Consider the following 22,925-nt stretch of genomic DNA (forward strand, 5'->3'; position numbering starts at 1 on the left):
ACTGGACTACCTACCCGAATTTTCTTTTGTACTGGGATAATTCAGATCTCCTTTTTAAAGAATATTTACATATACACAATGGAGTATTACTCAGCCATTAAAAAGAATACATTTGAATCAGTTCTAATGAGGTGGATGAAAATGGAGCCTATTATACAGAGTGAAGTAAGCCAGAAAGAAAAACACCAATACAGTATACTAATGCATATATATGGAATTTAGAAAGATGGTAACAATAACCCTGTATACGAGACAGCAAAAGAGACACTGATATATAGAACAGTCTTTTGGACTCTGTGGGAGAGGGAGAGGGTGGCATGATTTGGGAGAATGGCATTGAAACATGTATAAAATCATGTATGAAATGAGTTGCCAGTCTAGGTTCGATGCACGATACTGGATGCTTGGGACGACCCAGAGGGATGGTATGGGGAGGGAGGAGGGTTCAGGATGGGGAACACGTGTATACCTGTGGCAGATTCATTTTGATATATGGCAAAACCAATACAATATTGTAAAGTTAAATAAAATTAAAAAAAATTAATATGGGAAAACTAATTCCAAGGAATACTGTAGTAATAATAATAATAAGCCAAGTTTTTGTTCTATAAACCCTTAAGCCTGTTTTCAACAATTCTTATTTCAGACATAAAATTAGTTAATAACAATGAAAAAATTTAAAAGCCACTCTTTATTGTACATTTACAATATATTTGACAACCTCCAAGTTAAAAGAATCACTAAATTAATTACAGCTTAGACATGCATTGCTCTGAAAGTAACTTTTTAATTTCTTCAGGTGAGTAATCCTGCAATTGGAAAAATGTTAATGTAATTTTCTAAGTCTTTGTTGGTGTGAATTAGTTTTATTTTTCCTTTTTATTTTGTTTGTGTTTACTATTCTATTCTTGTAATAGTTTAAAACATTGCACTAATGATATTATTAGGTCTGTTAAAAACAAAGTATAGTCAGCTGTGTTGGTAATAGAAAGGAAACTAAGGACATAAATAGAGATCACTGGAAAGCAAAACTGAATATACCCTGCTAGATTAGTTCCCAGAGAAGATGGTTTACCTTTAATGTATATAACTTGCCTGAGAATAGGTGACGATTACTAGATAGTTTATAATTAAAGATAATATCTACTCATATTATCATTTCATTTTGTATTTTTAAGTGGATGGAAAACCTCAGTCTTTACAATATGTGTAAAAGTGACATTGTAAAATTAGAACCACAAATCCCAAATCAAGGAGAACTGTAAAATTAATAGTGCATTGTTGCTAAGTGCTACTAGATTAGATCTTAAGTCAAGTTCAGTTTGTTACGTGAAACATTCATAAATAAATCCATTCTCGTATTTTCTATAAACACCAACAATTTATATAATACATTATAAAAACTTCAAAGCACATTTTAAAAATGTTTAAGTATTGTTATCTACATCACTTGTAATTGTGCAACAGTATTAAGGTATGAAAATTCCTAAAATGGAAAGAAAAAATAGCAAAGAAAGCAGAAAACAATGAATCCAATGACCCAGTTCACTGAATAAATATAGATGATCACCATATCCATGTCAAACCACCATCCACGGCTGTCATCCTCGAAGTGCAGGTAATCCATCCTGTGTGCACCGTGTGGGAACTGCCTTCTTGTAACTGGAGCTGCACGTCTGTGGAAACCTAGAAGATATATGAACATGCAATTGAAAGCCCATTAAATTCAGATAAGTGCTCAGAAAGGAAGCTGCATTATGAACATGAGTATCATGACCAGAGCATTATCCTGATTTCACTGAGGGGCATATATTGTATTCATACAGGTTTTCTTTTTAATGATAAGCAACTATCAGAAGTCTTTTTAGTTAAAGCTTCTAAGGGGGACAGTAAAATTAGCGAAAAGCATGGAATATGGAGTCAAGAGACTATTCTTTTTTAAAAACTGAAGTATAGTTGATCTGCAATATTAGTGTCAAGTATATAGCATACGATTTAATATTTTTATAGATTATGCTCCATTTAAAGTTATAATAAAATATTGGCTATATTTCCTGTGCTACACAATATATCCTGTAGCTTATTTTAATACACAGTAGTGTATACTTCTGAATCTCCTACCTCCTCCTGTCTTCCTTCCTTGCCTATCCCCACTGATAACAACTAGTCTGTTCTCTATATGAGTCTGTTTCTATTGTGTCATATTTACTCATTTTAGTGTTTAGATTCCATATATAAGTGATAACATACAGTATTTGTATTTTTCTGACTTATTTCACTAAGCATAGTGTCCTCCAGGCCTATCCATATTGTTGCAAGTGTCAAAACTTCATTCTTTTTTCAATGACTGAGGAATATTACATTGTGTGTATGTATATCCCATCTTTATCTGTTCATCTGTTGATGGACCCTTACATAGGCTATTGTATATAATGCTGCTATGAACACTGGGGTACATCAGTTCAGTTCAGTCGCTCAGTCGTGTCCAGCTCTTTGCGACCCCATGGACTGTAGCAGGCCAGGCCTCCCTGTCCATCACCAACTCCTGGAGTTTACCCAAACTCATCTCCATCGAGTTGGTGATGTCATCCAACCATCTCATCCTCTGTTGTCCCCTTCTCTTCTGGCCTTGAATCATTCCCAGCATCAGGGTCTTTTCAAATGAGTCAGTTCTTCACATTAGGTGACCAAAGTATTGGAGTTTCAGCCTCAACATCAGTCCTTCCAATGAACACTCAGGACTGATCTCCTTTAGGATGGACTGGTTGGATCTCCTTGCAGTCCAAGGGACTCTCAAGAATCTTCTCCAACACCATAGTTCAAAAGCATCAATTCTTAGGTGCTCAGCTTTATTTATAATCCAACTCTCATATCCATACATGACTCCTGGAAAAACCATACATAGCTTTGACTAGATGGACCTTTGTTGGCAAAGTAATGTCTCTGCTTTTTAATATGCTATCTAGGTTGCTCATAGCTTTTCTTCCAAGGAGCAAGCATCTTTTAATATCATGGCTGCAGTCACCATCTGCAGTGATTCTGGAACCCCCAAAAATAAATCAGCCACTGTTTCCCCATCTATTTGCCATGAAGTGATGGGACCGGATGCCATGATCTTTGTTTTCTGAATGTTGAGCTTTAAGCCAACTTTCTCACTCTCCTCTTTCACCTTCATCAAGAGGCTCTTTAGTTCTTCTTCACTTTCTGCCATAAGGGTGCTGTCTTCTGCATATCTGAGGTTATTGATATTTCTCCTAGAAATCTTGATTGCAGCTTGTGCTTCTTCCAGCCCAGCGTTTCTCATGATGTACTCTGCATAGAAGTTAAATCAGCACAGTGACAATATACAGCCTGACATAATCCTTTTCCTGCTTGGAACCAGTCTGTTGTTCCACGTCCAGTTCTAACTGTTGCTTCGTGACCTGCACACAGATTTCTCAAGAGGCAGGTCAGGTGTTCTGGTATTCCCATCTCTTTCAGAATTTTTCACAGTTTATTGTGATCCACACAGTCAAAGGCGTTGGCATAGTCAGTAAAACAGAAGTAGGTGTTTTTCTGGAACTCTCTTACTTTTTAGATGATCCAGTAGAGGTTGGCAATTTGATCTCTGATTCCTCTGCCTTTTCTAAAACCAGCCGGAAGTTCACGGTTCATGTATTGTTGAAGCCTGGCTTGGAGAATTTTGAGCATTACTTTACTAGCATGTGACATGAGTGCAATTGTGTGGTAGTTTGAGCATCCTTTGGCATTGCCTTTCTTAGGGATTGGAATGAAAACTGACCTTTTCCAGTCCTGTTCCCTCAGCTGAGTTTTCCAAATTTGCTGGCATATTGAGTGCATCACTTTCATAGCATCATCTTTTAGGATTTGTAAGAGGTCAAATGGAGTTCCATCACCTCCACTAGCTTTGTTCATAGTGATGCTTTCTAAGGCCCACTTGACTTCACATTCCAGGATGTCTGGCTCTAGGTCAGTGATTACACCATCGTGATTATCTGGGTCATGAAGATCTTTTTTGTACAGTTTGTCTGTGTATTCTTGCCACCTCTTCTTAATATCATCTGCTTCTGTTAGGTCCATACCATTTCTGTCCTTTATTGTGCCCATCTTTGCATGAAATGTTCCCTTGGTATCTCTAATTTTCTTGAAGAGATCTCTAGTCTTTCCCATTATATTGTTTCCTCTTTTTCTTTGCATTGATCACTGAGGAAGGCTTTCTTATCTCTCCTTGGTATTCTTTGGAACTCGGCATTCAAATGGGAATATCTTTCCTTTTCTCCTTTGCTTTTGGCTTCTCTTCTTTTCACAGCTATTTGTAAGGCCTCCTCAGATAGCCATTTTGCCTTTTTGCATTTCTTTTTCTTGGGGATGGTCTTGATCCCTGTCTCATGAATATACCTTTTCAAATTACTGTGTTTTTTTTTTTTTAACCTCAGTAATATATCCAAGAATGGAAATGGAGGACCAATTGGTAGTTCTATTCTTAGTTTATTGAGGAAACTTTATACTAATTTACATTGTGGCTATACCAATTTACATTCCTACAAACAATGTAGTAGGATATCCTTTTCTCTAAATTCTCATCAATGTTATTTGTGGTCTTTATGATGGTAGCCATTCTACAGGTGTGAGATAATACCTCATTTACATTTCTTTGATGATTAGTAATGTTGAGCATCTTTTCCTATTGGTCATCTGTATGTCTTCTCTGGAGAAATGTCTGTTCAGGTCTTGTGTATTTTTTAATTGATTTTTTTGATAATGAGTTGTATGAGCTCTTTATATATTTTGGATATGAACTCCTTATTGGGCATATAACTGGCAGAAATTTTAAGAGACTAATTTTGTTCTGTCATTTACTTGGGGCAAGTTTATTGATCTCTTTGATTTCAGATTTCTCACCTATATCATCTGATTTTTTAATTAAAATTTTGTGAGGTTCATTTTTTGGATATTGAGTTGCATGAGCCGTTTATAAGATTTAGAGATTAATTCCTTATTGGCTGCATTGTTTGCAACATTTCCTCACATTCTATGGGTTGTCTTTTCATTTCGTTTATGGTTTCTTGTGCTATGAAAACTTTTCAGTTTAAATAGGTCCCATTTGTTTACTTTTGTTTTCATTTTCATTACTCTAGGAGAAGATTGAAAAAGATATTGTGGTGATTTATGTTAAAGAGTGTTCTGCCTACATTTTCCTCTAAGAAGTTATAGTATCTGGTCTTACATTTAGGCTGTTAATTCATTTTGAGTTTATTTTTGTGTATGGTGCTAAAGAATGTTCTAATTTCATTTTTCATATGTAGCTGTCCAGTTTTCTCAGCATCATTTATTAAAAGAGACTATCTTTTCTCCATTGTACAGTCTTGCTTTCTTTGTCATAGATTAATTGATCATAGGTGCTACATGGGCTCTCTACCCTGTTCCACTGATCTTTATGTCTGGTTTTGTGTCAGCACCATACTGCTTTAATGACTGTAGCTTTGCAGTATAATTTAAAGTCAAGGAACCTAATCCTCCAAGTCTGTCTTTCATTCTCAAGATTGTTTTGGCTCTTTGGGGTCTTTTGTGTCTCCATACATATTTTAAGAACAACCCATGAAAAAATGGGCAAAAGACCTAAATAGATAGATGTTTCTCCAAAGAAGACTTAGAGTTGACCAAGAGGCATATGAAAAGATGCTCAACGTCAGTATTAGATAAATTCAAATCAAAACTAAAGTGAGATATCACCTCATACCAGTTAGAATGGCCATCATCAAAAAGCCTACAAATAACAAATGTGGGACATGTGGAGAAAAAGGATCCCTTTTTACATTGTTGGGGCTTCCCTAGTGGCTCAGAAAGTTAAGAATCTGCCTGCAATGCAAGAGACCTGGGATCTATCCCTGGATCGGGAAGATCCCCTGGAGAAGGGAATGGCTACCACTCCAGTATTCTTACCTGGAGAATTCCATGGACAGAAGAGCTTCGTAGGTTACAGTCCATGGGGTTGTAAAGAGTTGGATACAACTGAGCGACTAACACACATATCTACATTGTTGGTGGGAATGTAAATTGGAACACCCCCTATGGAGAACAGTATGGACGTTCCTTAAGGAACTAAAAACAGAGCTACCATATGATCCAGCAATCCCACTCTGGGGCATGTATCTGAAGAAAAACATGGTTCAAAAAGATACATGCACCCCAGTGTTCAATGCAGTGCTGTCTACAATAGCCAAGATATGGAAGCAACCTAAGTGTCCATCTACAGATGAATATAGAAGATGTGTTATATATACACAATAGAGTATTACTCAGCCATCAAAAACAATGAAACAATGCCATTTGCAGCAACATGGATCAGTTCAGTTCAGTTCAGTTGCTCAGTCATGTCTGACTCTTTGTGACCCCATGGACTGCAGCACGCCAGGCTTCCTCATCCATCACCAACTCCTGGAGCGTGCTCAAATGCATGTCCATTGAGTTGGTGATGCCATCCAACCATCTCATTCTTTGTCATCCCCATCTCCTGCTTTCAATCTTTCCTAGCATCATGGTCCTTTCCAATGAGTCAACTATTCACATCAGGTGACCAAAGTACTGGAACTTCAACTTCAGCATCAGTCCTTCCAATGAATATTCAGGACTGATTTCCTTTAGGATTGACTAGTTTGATCTCCTTATAGTCCAAGGGACTCTCAAGAGTCTTCTCTAACACCACAGTTCAAAAGCATCAATTGTTCGGTTCTCAGATTTCTCTATGGTCCAACTCTTACATCCATACATGACTACTGGAAAAACCGTAGCTTTGACTCTACAGATCTTTGTCAGTAAAGTAATGTCTCTGCTTTTTAATACATTGTCTAGGTTTGTTGTAGTTTTTCTTCCAAGGAGAAAGCATCTTTTAATTTCATGGCTGCAGTCACCATCCATTGTGGTCTGGTACTCCCATCTCTCAGAATTTTCCAGTTTGCTGTGATCCACAGAGTCAAAGGCTTTTGTGTAGTCAATGAAGCAGGAGTAGATTTTTTAAAATATTATCTTTCTCTGTGATCCAACAAATGTTGGCAATTTGATATCTGGTTCCTCTGTCTTCTAAACCCAGCTTGTATATCTGGAAGTTCTCAGTTCACCTACTGCTGAAGTCTAGCTTGAAGGATTTTGAGCATAACCTTACTAGCATGCAAAATAAGGGCAATTGTATGGTAGTTTGTACATTCTTTGGCACTGCCCTTCTTTGGGATTGGAATTAAAACTGACCTTTTCCAGTCCTTTGGTCACTGCTCAGTTTTCCACTTTTTCTGACATGTTGAGTGCAGCACTTAAGAGCATCATCTGTTAGGATTTTAAATAGCTCAGCTGGAATTTCATCACCTTCACTAGCCATGTTTATATTAATGCTTCCTATTTACATGCTAATTATTTGCCCAATGACAACCAGGGTTTAGCTGACAAATAGTGAAGTTTATTTTTTAGAGACCTAAAAAAGTAAGGTCTTTTTAGACGTTAAAGGCTTTTTAAAGATGAATAATATGATATGCCAAAGGCTTTGACTGTGTGGATCACAATAAACTGTGGAAAATTGTGAAAGAGATGGGACTACTAGACCACCTTACCTGCCTCTTGAGAAATCTGTTTGCAGGTCAGGAAACAACAGTTAGAATTGGACATGGAACAACAGACTGGTTCCAAATAGGAAAAGGAGTACGTCAAGGCTGTATATTATCTCCGTGCTTATTTAACTTCTATTCAGAGTACATCATGAGAAACGCTGGGCTGGATGAAGCACAAGCTGGAATCAAGATTTCTGGGGGAAATATCAATAACCTCAGATATGCAGATGCTGCTGCTGCTAAGTCACTTCAGTCATGTCTGACTCTGTGAGACCTCATAGATAGCAGCCCACCAGGCTCCCCTGTCCCTGGGATTCTCCAGTCAAGAACACTGGAGTGGGTTGCCATTTCCTTCTCCAATGCATGAAAGTAAAAAGTGAAAGTGAAGTCGCTCAGTCGTGTCTGACTTTAATGACTTCATTGAGCGCAGCCTACCAGGCTCCTCCATCCATGGGATTTTTCCAGGCAAGAGTACTACAGGGGGATGCCATTGCCTTCTCTGGATATGCAGATGACAGCACCCTTATGGCAGAAAGTGAAGAAGAACTAAAGAGCCTCTTGATGAAGGTGAAAGAGGAGAGTGAAAAAGTTGGCTTAAAGCTCAACATTCAGAAAACTAAGATCATGGCATCTGGTCCCATCACTTCATGGCAAATAGATGGGGAAGCAGTGGAAACAGTGGCTGATTTATTTTTCTGGGGTCCAGAATCACTGCAGATGGTGAATGCAGCCACGAAATGCAGATACTCCTTGGAAGGGAAGTTATGACCAACCTAGACAGCATGTTAAAAAGCAGAGACATTACTTTGCCAACAAAGGTCTGTCTCATCAAGGCTATGGTTTTTCCAGTAATCATGTATGGATGTGAGAGTTGGACTATAAATAAAGCTGAGCACTGAAGAATTGATGCTTTTGAACTATGGTGTTGGAGAAGACTCTTGAGAGTCCCTTGGACTGCAAGGAGATCCAACCAGTCCATCCTAAAGGAGATCAGTCCTGAGTGTTCATTGGAAGGACTGATGTTGAGGCTGAAACTCCAATACTTTGGTCACCTAATGTGAAGAACTGACTCATTTGAAAAGACCCTGATGCTGGGAAAGATTGAAGGCTGTAGGAGAAGGGGACGACAGAGGATGAGATGGTTGAATGGCATCACCGACTCAATGGATATGGGTTTGAGTAAACTCCGAGAGTTGGTGATGGACAGGGAGGCCTGGAGTGCTGCGGTCCATGGGGTTGCAGAGTCGGACATGACTGAGCGACTGAACTGAACTGAATATTAATATTAGCCTTTGCTTTGTACTTATCTACTGTCTACTAATGTGGTTATTAGTTTGAGTGGGTGGGGAAAATATAATAAACTGAGCAGAAAAGATATATTCTGGCATATGCTAGTTACTCTGGTGATAAAGTTTCTGTAAGGCTCAAGCTTGAAGTAGATTCTGATTCATTCTTTTTAATAACTCATTTAATAAAAACAAAAGTAATGTTGAATATTCTGCTCCACATCAGGTTTCTTATTCTCATATAAAGGTTGCATCTACCTGAGTTATCATTATGGTTACTTAAAGTCAAGTTTCTTTGATCAAGAACAATCTTAAATTATTGTTCACATATGTTTTATACTGTATAACAGAAATTGTGTATATTTTAAGGTGTAAAGTAGGATGATTTGATATATAATATTTAGTGAGATGATTATTATAATCAAGCTAACTGACATATCCATCTCCTTTTTTGTGGTTTTGAGAGTACCTTCTGTCTACTTTCTTAGCAAATATCCACTATCTTTGCTGAGATATATGGTTCGTATATTTTTTTTTCCAAAACCATGGACTATGTTTCATTTTGCTTGTTTCCCTTGCCATGCGGAAGAAGCTTTTTAGTTTGATATAGTCCTGCTTGTTTATTTTTGCTGTTGTTGCCTGACCTTTTGTGGTGTCATATCCAAAAATAATGACTGGAAAGGCCCATGTCAAGGAGCTTATCCTACATGGTTTCTTATAGATTTTTATGGTTGCAGATCTTACATTTAACTCTTTAATATATTTTTGAATAGATTTTTGTGTCTGGTGTAACACATGGGTTCAGTTTCACTCTTTTGTGTGTGGCAATCCAGTTTTCCCAATACTATTTATTGAAAAGAGTATCCTTCCTTTCCCCATTGTGAATATATTCCTGATTCCCTAAGAATTAGTTGATTATGTATACCAGGATTTACTTCTGAGGTTTCCACTGTGTTCCATTGGTTTATGAGTCTATTTTTATACCAATGCCATACTGTTCTGATTAGTATAGCCTTGTAATATAACTTGAAATCATCACGTGATACCTTCTACTCTGTTCTTTCTCAAGGTTCTTTTATTTGGGATCTTTTGTGGTTCCATATATGCACTGCTGCCAATAAAGCTTGAGGTGGTGATGGAATTCCAGCAGAACTATTTAAAATCCTAAAAGATGATGCTACTAAAGTGCTGCACTCAATCTGTCAGCAAATTTGGAAAACCCAGCAGTGGGCACAGGACTGGAAAAGGTCAGTCCTCATTCCAGTTCCCAAGAAGGGCAATATTAAAGAAGGTTCAAACCATCAGACAATTGCATTCATCTCCCATGCTAGGAAGGTTATGCTCAAAATCCTCTAGGCTAGGCTTCAGCCTTACATGAACTGAAAACTCCAGATGTTCAGGCAGATGGGTTTAGAAAAGGCAGAGGAACTAGAGATCAAATTGCCAACATTCTCTGGATCACAGAGAAAGCAAGGGAATTCCAGGAAAACATCAAACTCTGTTTCATTGACTACACTAAAGCCTTTGACTGTGTGGATCATAACAAACTGGAGAAGCAACAGTTAAAACCCTGTATGGAACAACTGACTGATTCAGGATAGAGAAAGGAGTACGATAAGGCTGTTTATTATCACCCTGTTTATTTAATTTATACACAGAGCATATCATGTGAAATGCCAGGCTGGATGAGTTACAACCTGGAATCAAGATTGACAGGACAAATATTAACAACCTCAGATACGCAGATGATACCACCCTAAGGACAGAAAGTGAAGAGAAACTTAAGAGGCCTCTTGATGAGGGCAAAGGAGGAAAGTGAAAAAGCTGGCTTAAAAGTGGATATTAAAAAAACTAAGATCTTATGATCTGGTCCCATCACCTCATGGCAAACAGAACGGAAAAAGGTAGAAGAAGTGACAGATTTCCTCTTCTTGGGCTCTAAAATCACTGCAGATGGTGACTGTAGCCATGAAATTAGAAGACAATTGCTTCTTGGCAGGAAAGCTATGACAAACCTACACAACATGTTAAAAAGCAAAGAGATGACTTTGCTGACAAAGGTCTGAATAGTCAAGGCTATAGTCTTTCCAGTTGTCATGTATGGGTGTGAGAGCTGGACATTAAAGAAGGCAGAATGCCAAAAATTGATGCTTTCAATCTGTGATGCTGGTGAAGACTCTTGAGAGTCCCTTGGAAAGCAAGATCAAACCAGCCAGTCTCAAAGGAAATCAATCCTGAGTACTCTTTGGAAGGATTGATGCTGAAGTTGAAGCTCCAGTACTTTGGCCACCTGATGCGAACAGCTGACTCACTGAAAAAGACCTTGATGCTGGGAAGGACTGAAGATAGAAGGAGAAGAGGGTGACAGAGGATGAGATGGCGTCACTGATTCAATGAACATGAATTTGGGCAAACTCCAAGAGATGGGAGGGACAGAGAAGCCTGGTGTGCTGCAGCCCATAAAGTTGCCAAGTGTTGAATACAGCTTGGCTACTGAACAACAGTGTGAGTCTATACCAATTTTACAACTGTTATTTTTCTGTTTCTTTGAAAAATGCCATTGGTATTTTGATAGGGATTGTACTGAGTCTGTTTTTGCTTTGAGTAGTACAGGCATCTTAATAATTTTTAAATTTCATTTTTTATTGAAGTATAGTTGTCAGTTATATAGTAATATGTTATAGGTATACAATAAAGTGATTTACAATTTTTAAAGGTTATATTCCATATACAGTTATTATAAAATATTGGCCATGTTTTTTCCATGTTGTACAATATATCCTTATCTCTTATTTTATACCTCTCACTTGTAGTTTGTACCTCTTCCTCCCCTACCCCTATATTCTTTTAATCAGTAAAAATTCTTTTAATCAGTAAATCAGTAAATATAAATTAATACATGCTAAGCACATTCCTGGCCAATACTAAAGTTTCAATAAATTATTCTTATTTTTAATTTAATATTGTAACTGTTACTTTCAATATGAAAAGCAGCTGCTTTTCTCAGTTCTTGTTCTTCATATTATGTCTGTCTTTTGTGAATAAATCAATATATTGTTTGTTCAGACAAATGGTGAGAAACTGTTTCCTTCAAATATGAGTTGATTTCTCTAAGGCAGTTGTTAACTTTAAACTGTCAGAGTATCAGATAGTGAAACTATGGAATATTAAAATTTATGAAGATTATATGTACTATCACTTAGAGGCTGAGAATTTAAAGATATTTTTAGACATGGTTCCTGTCTAAAGAAACTCATACTCTACAACAGTTTATCAATCTTTTTTTTGTTTATTGCATTATCACCCATGTAAGGAGGAAAAAAATAGTTGAATTAAAATTTATCTGAAATATTCTAATCAGTAAATCAAATTAGCTTAAATCCAATTTCCCTCTACTGAGAGAAATTTAAAATAAGGAATACATTTTTTTCAGGTAGGGTTGAGCTCGTGAGGGCCAAAAACTACTGTTACAGCTAAGATTTTTTTGGTGCCCCAAGAACCAGTTTTTGCCCCCATTAGAAGTGCCTGGCCTAGGAGACAGCACACTGAAAAGCATATAACAGTCAATGTATATATTACATATAACCACTTTATTCCAAAATTGGATTTGAATTGGAATTAATGGACAGAAGTTTCTGCACCAGGAAATCCTCAGACTTAAGCACAACTTACTATTTAGTGATAACTTGATAAAGTGAATTTGTTATTAAGACATGGTTTAAAGAATAGCCAGTATTATTAGCACATTTTAACTATGGTATTTCAAGGTAAAGGACACTTTTCCACTACAGTGGAAATCATACTCTTCAAGGAATCAGAAAATTTGGATTTTTGTGCCAATACTGAACATACTCAATTTTTGATCACGTCAAAACAGTTCCTCTGTATTGAGATAAATATATTCATATGATTTTCTTCTTTAATCTGTTAATGTGATGAATTCAAAAGTAGATTTTTTAAAAATGTTGAATAATTTTAAAAAGATCTGTTACAGTGATGAATTAAGTTGATAGATTTTCCATGTTTCATCATTCCTTTAAATCCAGGATAAATTCCATGTGTTCGTGATACTGGTTTTTACACATTGATGAATTCAACTTCATATATTTTACGTGGCATTTTTATGCCTATGTTTATAAGGAAGATTGGTCTATAATTTTCTGTTTTATGCAATATTTGCCTGGATTGTATCTCATGATTTTATTGTCTTCATAAAACATGCTGGCAGTTAGGTGACAGTTCTCTGTGGATCTGTGTGTCTGCATATCTTGCAAGCAAGAGGCACTGGCTGTCTCTGTTCTGACACTGGCAATCCTGTGTTCTCTTTTTACTCTCAAAAATGGTCTGCATAAAATTAGAATTCTTGGTGGTTTGATAAATCTAACCTATAAAGCCTGTAGTCTTTTCAGGTGTGGTATAGATTTTTAAATATCAATTTCGTGAATAGTTGTTGGTATACTAATGTTTTCTAGTTATTCTTGAGTACGTTTGGTAATTTTTATATAGCAGTATCCATTTTATTCAAGTTTTTAAGTGAATTAGACTAAAATTTCCCTGACTGTGGTACATTTGGAGCTTTTCACAAGTGTTCTGGTCTCCTGAATGCCTGGCTTATTTGTACTTCTCTGCCCCTTATGATTTAGGCATGGCACGAGACTTGACAAATGAAAATGAATGTCCAAAGAAAATATTGTGTGCATTGTTTCTGGGTAGCATATTCATCAGTTTGAGATGCTGCAGCAGTTTCTCCCCCTCTTCCACAACAACCTGTAATGTATCAGGCAGAGGCTTCTCTGTCCTAAAGCTTAGGATGATGTGAAGCAGAGCACCCAGGGGTTAAGAGAGAAATTAATTCTGACTGGAAATAATGAAGTGATTTTAGAACTATTAAAGGAAAGGATGATAATCACAAAGTTGAAACGGATTTGTTTTCTCACTGGGGGTGAAAAAGATAAAGCTCTTGGACAAACTCATTGCATGAAATCAAACAGTAATAAAGAACTGTGGAGAAAATCTCCAAGTCACCATCAGATTTAGAAAAAATATAAAAAAGAACCAGCATTCCAGAATCTCATACAGGTACTTCTGCCTCTTCATAAATTCTATTTTTGCCAAAACCATTTTACCTCAGAAGGATTTCTCTTGTGTTCTAAAAAACAAAGCATGACTTTTTCTCCACAAAATACAGTACAAATTTATATTTGCCATCGAAGACCATAAAGTACTATATTTTGAAGATTCAGAGACAGAAAGACTGTCAACAATTATCTATTTCATTTTTGTAATTTTAGTAACCTGCACAGTGCTTTGAGGATGGAATGTTTGTTTGCAGAATGTTCGTTGAGTGGATGGGTGAATGCCTGTATATAAGGATAGACTTCAGAGAACAGAATGAATCATTAGCATATTTTGAGAGTGTCCCAAATCAAGCTTCTCAACTATATTTTCAGCATGTACTGAATATTATTATGAATATATTTTGAAATACATTTTGTAGTTCTTATGAAAAAAATTCTTTAGAGGTTAATTCAGTTCAGTCACTCAGTTGTGTCTGACTCTTTGTGACCCCATGGACTGCAGCACGCCAGGCCTCCCTGTCCATCACCAACTCTCGGAGTTTACTCAAACTCATGTCCATTGAGTCAGTGATGCCATCCAGCCGTCTCATCCTCTGTCATCCCCTTCTCCTCCTGCCTTCAATCTTTCCCAGCATCAGGGTCTTTTCAAATGAGTCAGTTCTTCACATCAGGTGGCCAAAGAACTGGAGTTTTATCTTCAGCACCAGTCCTTCCAATGAATATTCAGGACTGATTTCCTTTAGGATGGACTGGTTGGATCTCCTTGCAGTCCAAGGGACTCTCAAGAGTCTTCTCCAACACCGCAGTTCAAAAGCATCAATTCTTCGGCACTCAGCTTTCTTTACAGTCCAACTGTCACATCCGTACATGACTACTGGAAAAACCACAGCTTTGACTATACAGATTTTTGTTGGCAAAGTGATGCCTCTGCTTTTTAATATGCTGGCTAGTTATGTCATATCTTTCCTTTCAAGGAGCAAGGGTCTTTTAATATCATGGCTGCAGTCAACATCTACAATAATTTTGGAGCCCAAGAAAATAAAATCTGTCACTGTTTCCACTGCTCCCGCATGTATTTGCCATGAAGTGATGGGACCAGATGCCATGGATCTTAGTTTTCTGAATTTTGAGTTTTAAGCTAGCTTTTTCACTCTTTTCTTTTACCCTCATCAAGAGGGTCTTTAGTTCCTTTTCATTTTCTGCCATTAGAGTGGTATCATTTGCATGTCTGAAGCTCTTGATATTTCTCCTGGTAATTCTGATTCCAGCTTGTGATTCATCCAGCCCAGCATTTCTCATGCTGTACTCTGAATGTAAGTTAAATAAAGCAAGATGATAATATACAGTCTGTCTTACTCCTTTCCAAATTTTGAACCAGTTTATTGTTCCCTTTCTGCTTCTAACTGTTGTTTCTTGGCCTGCATACAGGTTTCTAGGAGACAGGTAAGATGGTTTTGTTTTTCCATCTCTTATAAGCATTTTCCATAGTTTGTTGTGATCCACACAGTCAAAGGCTTTGGTGTAGTCAATGAAGCAGTAATAGATGTTTTTCTGGAACTCCTTTGCTTTGTCTATGATCCAAAGAGTGTTAGCAATGTGATCTCTGGTTCCCCTGTCTCTTGAAACCAGCTTGTACATCTGGAAGTTCTTGGTTCACGTACTACTGAAAAAAAGGAGGTATATCCTACCCTTTATCTGTGATGGGACAGATGAAATATTAAAGCTTGGTGTTTTATTGTTCTGCATATTATGTAATAGTTTTGATGTGTCAAAATTTGATTGATATAAGCAAGCCTTAGCAGTGGTGGATATTTTTAGTCATAAGCAGGTATACAGTTACTCTGTTAATAGACATGAAAAGTTAATGCAAAATGAATTTTAAATTTCTTTTTATTTTCTATATCTTTAGGATCCCAGAATCATTTATTAGTCCTGCCAAATTAACTTTTTATATAGATTAATATATATTGCAGATTGCAACATATTCTATAACACATGATTTACTTTGAATATATTTATAAAGTTATCAGGCTGTATTATATCAGGCTGTATTATATAATTCTTAAAAGTTTTGTTTCTGTAACCAGGTATGAAGTGAGAATCATGTCTTTTTTAAAAAAGAGTATTTTTAACTGTGATAAAACACAAATAATATGAAATTTGACTTTTCTAATATACAATTCAGTGGCATTAATTACATTCACAAAGTTATATAATTATTGCCACTATTTTTTTCTAAAAAACTTTCCCATTACCACAAAGAGAAACTCTGTAGCCGTTATGCAATAATTCCCCAACTGCCTATTCTCCTCTGCTCCTGGCATCTCTAATCTACTTTTCTGTCTCTATGAATCTGCCTATTCTAAGATATTTCATGGGCTTCCCAGGTGGCTCACTGATAAAGAATATGTCTGCCAATACAGGAGACATGGGTTTGATCCCTGAGTCAGGAAGATCCCCTGGAGAAGGAAATGGCTACCCACTCCAGTATTCTTGCCCGGAAAATCCCATGGACTGTGGAGCCTGGTGGGCTACAGTCTGTGGGGTTGCAGAGAGTCAGACATGATGGAGTGACTAAAAAACAACAAGATATTTCATAGAAGTGGAATCATACAATATTCATCCTTTATGCTGGCTTATTTCACTTAACATTTTAAAGGTTCACTGATACTACATAATATATCAAAACCTCATTCTTTTTATGGCTGATAATATTTCACTGTATGTATATACCACATTTTGTTTATCCATTAATTGTTCTTATGTACTTGGGTTGTTTCCATCTGTTGGCTATAGTGAATAATGCTGCAACGAACACTGGCAAACAAGTATCTGTTTTGAGTCCCTCTTTTTAATTCCTATGGTTATATACCCAAGAGTAGAACTGCTATGTCACATGGTAATTCTATGTTTAGCGTTTTGAGGAAACTCCAAACTTTTTTTTTCAGCAAAATATATCATTTTGCATCCCTGTTAGCAATACCCAAGGGTTCCAATTTCTGCACATCCTTGCCAACACTTGTTATTTTCTTTTTCTAAAAAATTATAATCATAGTAATAGGTATGATTCTCACTGTCATTTTGATTTACATTAATCCCCCTAGTGACTAATGATGTTATATAATCTTTCACGTGCTTATTGGCTATTTGTGTATATTCTTTAGAAGGATGTCTATTGAAGTCCATTGCCCATTTTTTAATTGAGTTTTCTTCTTGAGTCCTTTATATATTGCAGGTATTAAACCATTATCAGATATGATTTGCAAACATTTTCTCCTATTGTGTGGAAAATGTCCTTCTGATGCACAAAATTTTAACTTTGATGAAGTTCAATTTATTTGCTTATGTTTTGGTGTCATATCTAAGAATCTACTGGTCATGAATATTTACCTTTCTATTTTCTTTTAAGAGTTTTATGTTTTATATTTAGGCCACTGATCTATTTTGAGTTAGTTTTTGTACATAATATGAGGTTAAATGGTCCAATTTTATTCTTTTCATGTGGAAATCCACTTGTCCTAGCATTATTTGTTGAAGAGACTCTCTCCAATGAATGGCCTTAGCACCCTTTCCAAAAATCAAGTGGCCACAGACATACAGGTTTATTTCTATAATTACGATTCCATTTCTATTCCATATTCTTTTGCTAGTATCATTCTGTTTTGATTCCTATAGTAAGTTTTGAAAATGAAAATGTGAGCCTACAACAGTGTGGTTTGTTTTCTAGGTTTTTTGTTTGTTTGTGTACTCAGGGCCCTTTGATATTAAGGACCAAGTTTTCCATTTCTACAAAAAGGGGTCTTGTAATTTTGATAGACATTGCACTGAATCTACAGATAGCTGTAGCTAGTACTGATATCTTAACAATATTAAGTCTTCTAATCCATGAATACAGGATATCTTTCCTTTTATTTAGGTCTTCTTTAATTTCTTTTAGCTATGTTTTATACTTCTCATTATATGTCTTTCACATCCTTGGTTAAATTTTTTCCTATTTATTTTAGATGCTAGTATAAGTGAAACTACTTTCTTAATATCCTTTTCAGGTTGTTCTCTACTGGTGAACACAACTAATTCTGTGTGTTGATGCTGTAACTTGACACTTTGCTGAATATTTTATTAGCTCTAGTAGTTTTCTTTTAGATTCCCTGGGATTTTTTTGATATGTTTATTTCTACCTTTCCAATTTGAATTCCTTTAAATTCTTGTTCTTATCTATCTGTTCTGGCTAGAATTCTTAACACAGTGTTGAACAGCAGTGGTGAAAGCAGGCATCCTTGTCTTGTTTTTAATCTTAGGAGGAAAGCTTTCAGTCTTTCACACTGAATTTGATGTTAGCTGTATTTTTTTTTAATAAATGCCCTTTGTTATGTTGAGGAAGTTCCTTTTTATTCCTAGTATTCTGAATTTTTTGTTAAAAAAAAAAAAAGTGATTTTGTCAAATGCCCTTATGCATTTTATGGTATATTACATTGGTGTTCTTATGTTAGACCACCCTGGGCATACCTGGGATAAATACTATTTAGTCATATTGTACAATCAGTTTGCTAGTAATTTGGGGGGGATTTTTCATCTATATTTATAAGGGATATTGGTCTGTAATCTTTTTTTGTGATGTTTTATACAGTTTTCAAATTGGGGCAATACTGATCTCCTAGAATGAGATAGGAACTATTCTCTTCTCTTCCATTTTTTGTAAGAGTTTAAGAAAGAATGGTGTTACTTCTTTAAATTTTGGTAAAATTCATTAGTGATGTCACTTGTTCCCTGATTTTTGTGGGGGGGGTGATGGCATTTTTGATTACTGATTCAAGTTCTTTACATGTTGTAAGTGTGTTGAGGTTTTCTAGTCTTAAGAAGTTTAGCTACTTTGTGTTTCTAGCAATTTGTTCATTTCATCTAGGTTATCTAATTTGTTGTCATATAACTGCTCATAGTATTTTCTTATACTATTTTTCTTTTCTGTAAGGTTGGTAGTGATGCATCTACTTTATTTATGATTCTAGTTATTTGCATCTTCTTTGTCCTTTTCAATCTAGCTAAAGGGTGGCCAACTCTTGATCTTTTGAAAGAACTAACTTTTGGTTTTGTTGATTTTCTCCATTGTTTTTCTATTCTGTATTTCATTTACCTCCATTCTAATATTTTTTAGTTCCTTACTTCTGCTAGTTTTGGGTTTGGATTGCTCTTCTTTTACTAGTTCTGCAAGCTATGAAATTATGTTATTGATTTGAGATTTTTGTCTCTTTTAATGTAGGTGTTTTATAGCTATACAATTTCCTCTGAGCACTCTTTTGCTGCATCTCATAAGTTTTGTTATGTTTTATATTTTCATTCATCTTGAAATATTTTTTTCTCCAGTTTTTAAATTTTGAATATATTTGACATATGGGCTTTCCATGGCTCAGATAGTAAAGAATTCCCCTGCAATGCAGGAGACCAGGGTTCAATCCCTGGGTCAGGAAGATCCCACTCCAGTACTCTTGCCCAGAGAATTCCATGGACAGAAGAGCCTGGTGGGCTCAGTCCATGGGCTTGCAAAGAGTTGGATACAACTGAGCAATAACTCTTTCACTTCATATTTGACATATAACACTCTATAAATTTAAGGTATCAGTTTAATACACTTATACATTGTAATATGATTGCCACTGCAGTAATACTTAGCACCTCTATCACACTGCATAGTTACCCCTTTTGTTCGGTGTGAGGCATAATGTTTAGTTTGATTGTAGTACAATATTCATTAGGCTGTGCACTAGATCTCTTTGGCTTATTCATTACTTGTTACAAGGTTGGACCCTTAAACAACTTCTATCTTATTCTTCCACATTCCCACTATCCACTGCTAACCATCATTTTACTCTTTTTTTTATGATTTTTACTTTTTTAGAGGCCACACAAGTCAATTTATACAGTATTTGTTTTTCTGACTTATCTCAGTTGGCATAATTTACTTAAGGTCCATGTTGAACAGCCCGTCCATGTTGTCACAAATCACAGGACGTCTTCCTTTCTCATAGCTGAATATAATTCCATTGTATATATGCATTATATATTTCTTATCCATTCATCTATTGATGGGCATTTAAGTTTCCATATCCTGGCTATTGTGAATAATGCTGAACTGAAAATGGGTATACATATATATCTTCAAAATCCTGTTTTCATTTACTTTAGGTATATACCCAGATGTGGAATTGCTAGATGATAAATTTTTAATGTTTTAAAACCTCTATGATATTTTCCATAGTGGTTAGACCAATTTAAATTCCCACCAACAGTATATAAAGGTTCTCTTTTCATCATGTCTTCACAAGCATCTGTTGCCTCTATTTTCTGAATTATAGTCATCCTAACAGGTGTCATGGCACCCCATTCCAGGACTCTTGCCTGGAGAATCCCATGGACGGAGGAGCCTGGTAGGCTGCAGTCCATGGGGCCACGAAGAGTCAGACACGATTAAGCAACTTCACTTTCACTTTTCACTTTCATGCATTGGAGAAGGAAATGGCAACCCACTCCAGTGTTCTTGCCTGGAGAATCTCAGGGATGGAGGAGCCTGGTGGGCTGCCGTCTATGAGGTTGCACAGAGTCGGACACGACTGATGCGACTTAGCAGCAGCAGCAACAGGTGTGAAGTGATAGCATGTTTTTGATTTGCATTTCCATGATGATTAGTGATGTTAAGCATCTTTTCATATGCCTGTTGGCTACTCTTATGTCCTCTCTGGAAAAATGTTTAGTTCTGCCCTTTTAAACGGAGAAGGCAATGGCACCCCACTCCAGTACTCTTGCCTGGAAAATCCCATGGACGGAGGAGCCTGGCAAGCTGCAATCCATGGGGTCGCAAGAGTCGGACATGACTAAACCACCACCACCATGGGTTTATATTATTCTATTTCTAACCGGCCACAATTGAGCTAGATGTGATATATTTTATTTATGATTCCAGGATAAATATATAATAAACACCAGAAAACCACCTGTCTATTAAAAAGTGAATAACCACTACAAAATCATTTAGTGGTATTAGTTTTGAGTGAGTGGTTGTCTAAGATTTAGACAATCCCTAATTTTTGTCTATTTTAAACAAAAAGTATTATATAAAATGTATGTTCAATTAGATATAATGTAATGACTTATGCTAAAAATTGAGAATATTTTCCATGTAACAAGATTTAATGGTTTTCTTATTTAAAATAAAATCTTATTTTCCTTGATTTATAATAACATGGAATTCAGAATAACTAGATTTTATCAGTGAGTCTAGTTACACATCTGTAATGCTAAAAATTGAGGTTCAGTGGTAAATTTTTACAGTAAATTTAGTCTGGAGATCTTAACCTAATATCTAACATATTACAAAAGTTATCTCTTGCCAGGAAATATTACAAAGAAAATCATTTAGGTTGTGAAACAGTGTATTGAATCATGATAATTGTCAGTAAGTCCTTTAAAATAGATATGTTCTTAAAAATACAAAAAGAGCTTGAGGCTTTGACAGTTTATTGGTTTGCCATGGATCATACTGGAAGTGATGAGGCTGGATCATAAAGCTAGTTTTTGTTACTATATCTATGATACTACATTAAATTCCAGATATTTCAAAATGTAAGATAATGCAAAATTCTCTCATTAGCTTGACATTTTATGTTGAAACTATTTGAAACTGTCTTTTGGGAAAATAATTATTTTAAGTAATCCATTTTGCTGCATATTTAGATATATCCTACCTTATTTTTAAAATCTTTTCTCTGACACTAAAATACTGAGTAACCTGATTAGTTAGAAGACACTGAGGTAGGAGTCAACCAAAAGGGCAATGCAGGAGTTTCCTGAGCTCTCCTACTCCCAAAATGAATGTAGATACACACATGGAGAAATTCCCTCTGATGCTACACATCAGATGAATGAAAAAATAGCCACACTGAAGTGGGTTTGAAAGGCCAAGGCACACTCTTGCCATAAACCCCTTCCTCACACAGTACTGTATAATTGGGAATGACCCCCAAGCTCATCCCTGAGGAACAAAGGGTTTGGACTCTACATCTAGTACTCCAATATATTTGAGACTTTCAATAAAAGGGAGTTTCAAAACACCCACCTCAGAAATCTAACTGGGCTTATGTACATGAGATCCAGGGTATAATAACAAAGAAGCAATTCTTAATAGGCATACTAGCATTGCCATGGCTATCTCCCAAGGGCTCAGTGCAGAAGGATTAGGCAGGATCATTCATATGCCAGTCTTTCCCTGAATAGAACTTTATCTGCATACTTTACACGTTGCTGCCTAGAGCCAGGCTTCTAATTAGACAGCATCAGCAGATACACCTCTCCTGCCTTCTCTGTCCAGCCTGATTCAAGTCACTAGTACTGACCTGAGCAGGTACACACATCTGCACACCAGATTTTATGTCTGCCAAACAAGGTATGGGTCCCCATACCATTCTGAAGGAGATCAGCCCTGGGATTTCTTTGGAAGGAATGATGCTAAAGCTGAAACGCCAGTACTTTGGCCACCTCATGCGAAGAGTTGACTCATTGGAAAAGACTCTGATGCTGGGAGGGATTGGGGGCAAGAGGAGAAGGGGACGACAGAGGATGAGATGGCTGGATGGCATCACTGACTCGATGGATGTTGAGTCTCAGTGAACTCCGGGAGTTGGTGATGGACAGGGAGGCCTGACGTGCTGCGATTCATGGGGTCGCAAAGTTTTGGACACGACTGAGCGACTGATCTGATCTGATCAACTGAACCTGATAGATATTTAAAGGGCTTCCATTCACAAGTCCTACAGGATGACAGCAAACAAAGTAGCAATTGTTAACTGGCTGTCCCACCAGGGCTCAGTTGCAGATGGAGCAGACAAAATAGCCTGTCTTTCTCTGAAAGGGGTTTATCAAAAAATCCAAAAGAACTTTTTGGCCAACCCAATAAAATAAAAAAAAAATGAGAG

At 36.5% G+C, this 22,925-nt stretch overlaps 1 protein-coding gene across 2 annotated transcripts in view; it reads right to left on the bottom strand.

The window, feature by feature from the left end:
- Window positions 1–672: 672 nt before the first annotated feature.
- The window catches only part of RNF180 (ring finger protein 180), a 279,332-nt gene continuing 257,079 nt past the window's right edge, over window positions 673–22,925 (bottom strand). For both annotated transcript variants that reach the window (XM_027520330.1, XM_027520329.1), the window contains one exon: window positions 673–1,686. In XM_027520330.1, coding sequence (XP_027376131.1) covers window positions 1,487–1,686 — 200 coding nt within the window. In that variant the 3' untranslated portion in view covers window positions 673–1,486. The remainder of the gene's footprint in view (window positions 1,687–22,925) is intronic.

This window comes from Bos indicus x Bos taurus, chromosome 20 (assembly GCF_003369695.1).
Source record: "Bos indicus x Bos taurus breed Angus x Brahman F1 hybrid chromosome 20, Bos_hybrid_MaternalHap_v2.0, whole genome shotgun sequence".
Classification (NCBI taxonomy): Eukaryota; Metazoa; Chordata; class Mammalia; order Artiodactyla; family Bovidae; genus Bos; species Bos indicus x Bos taurus.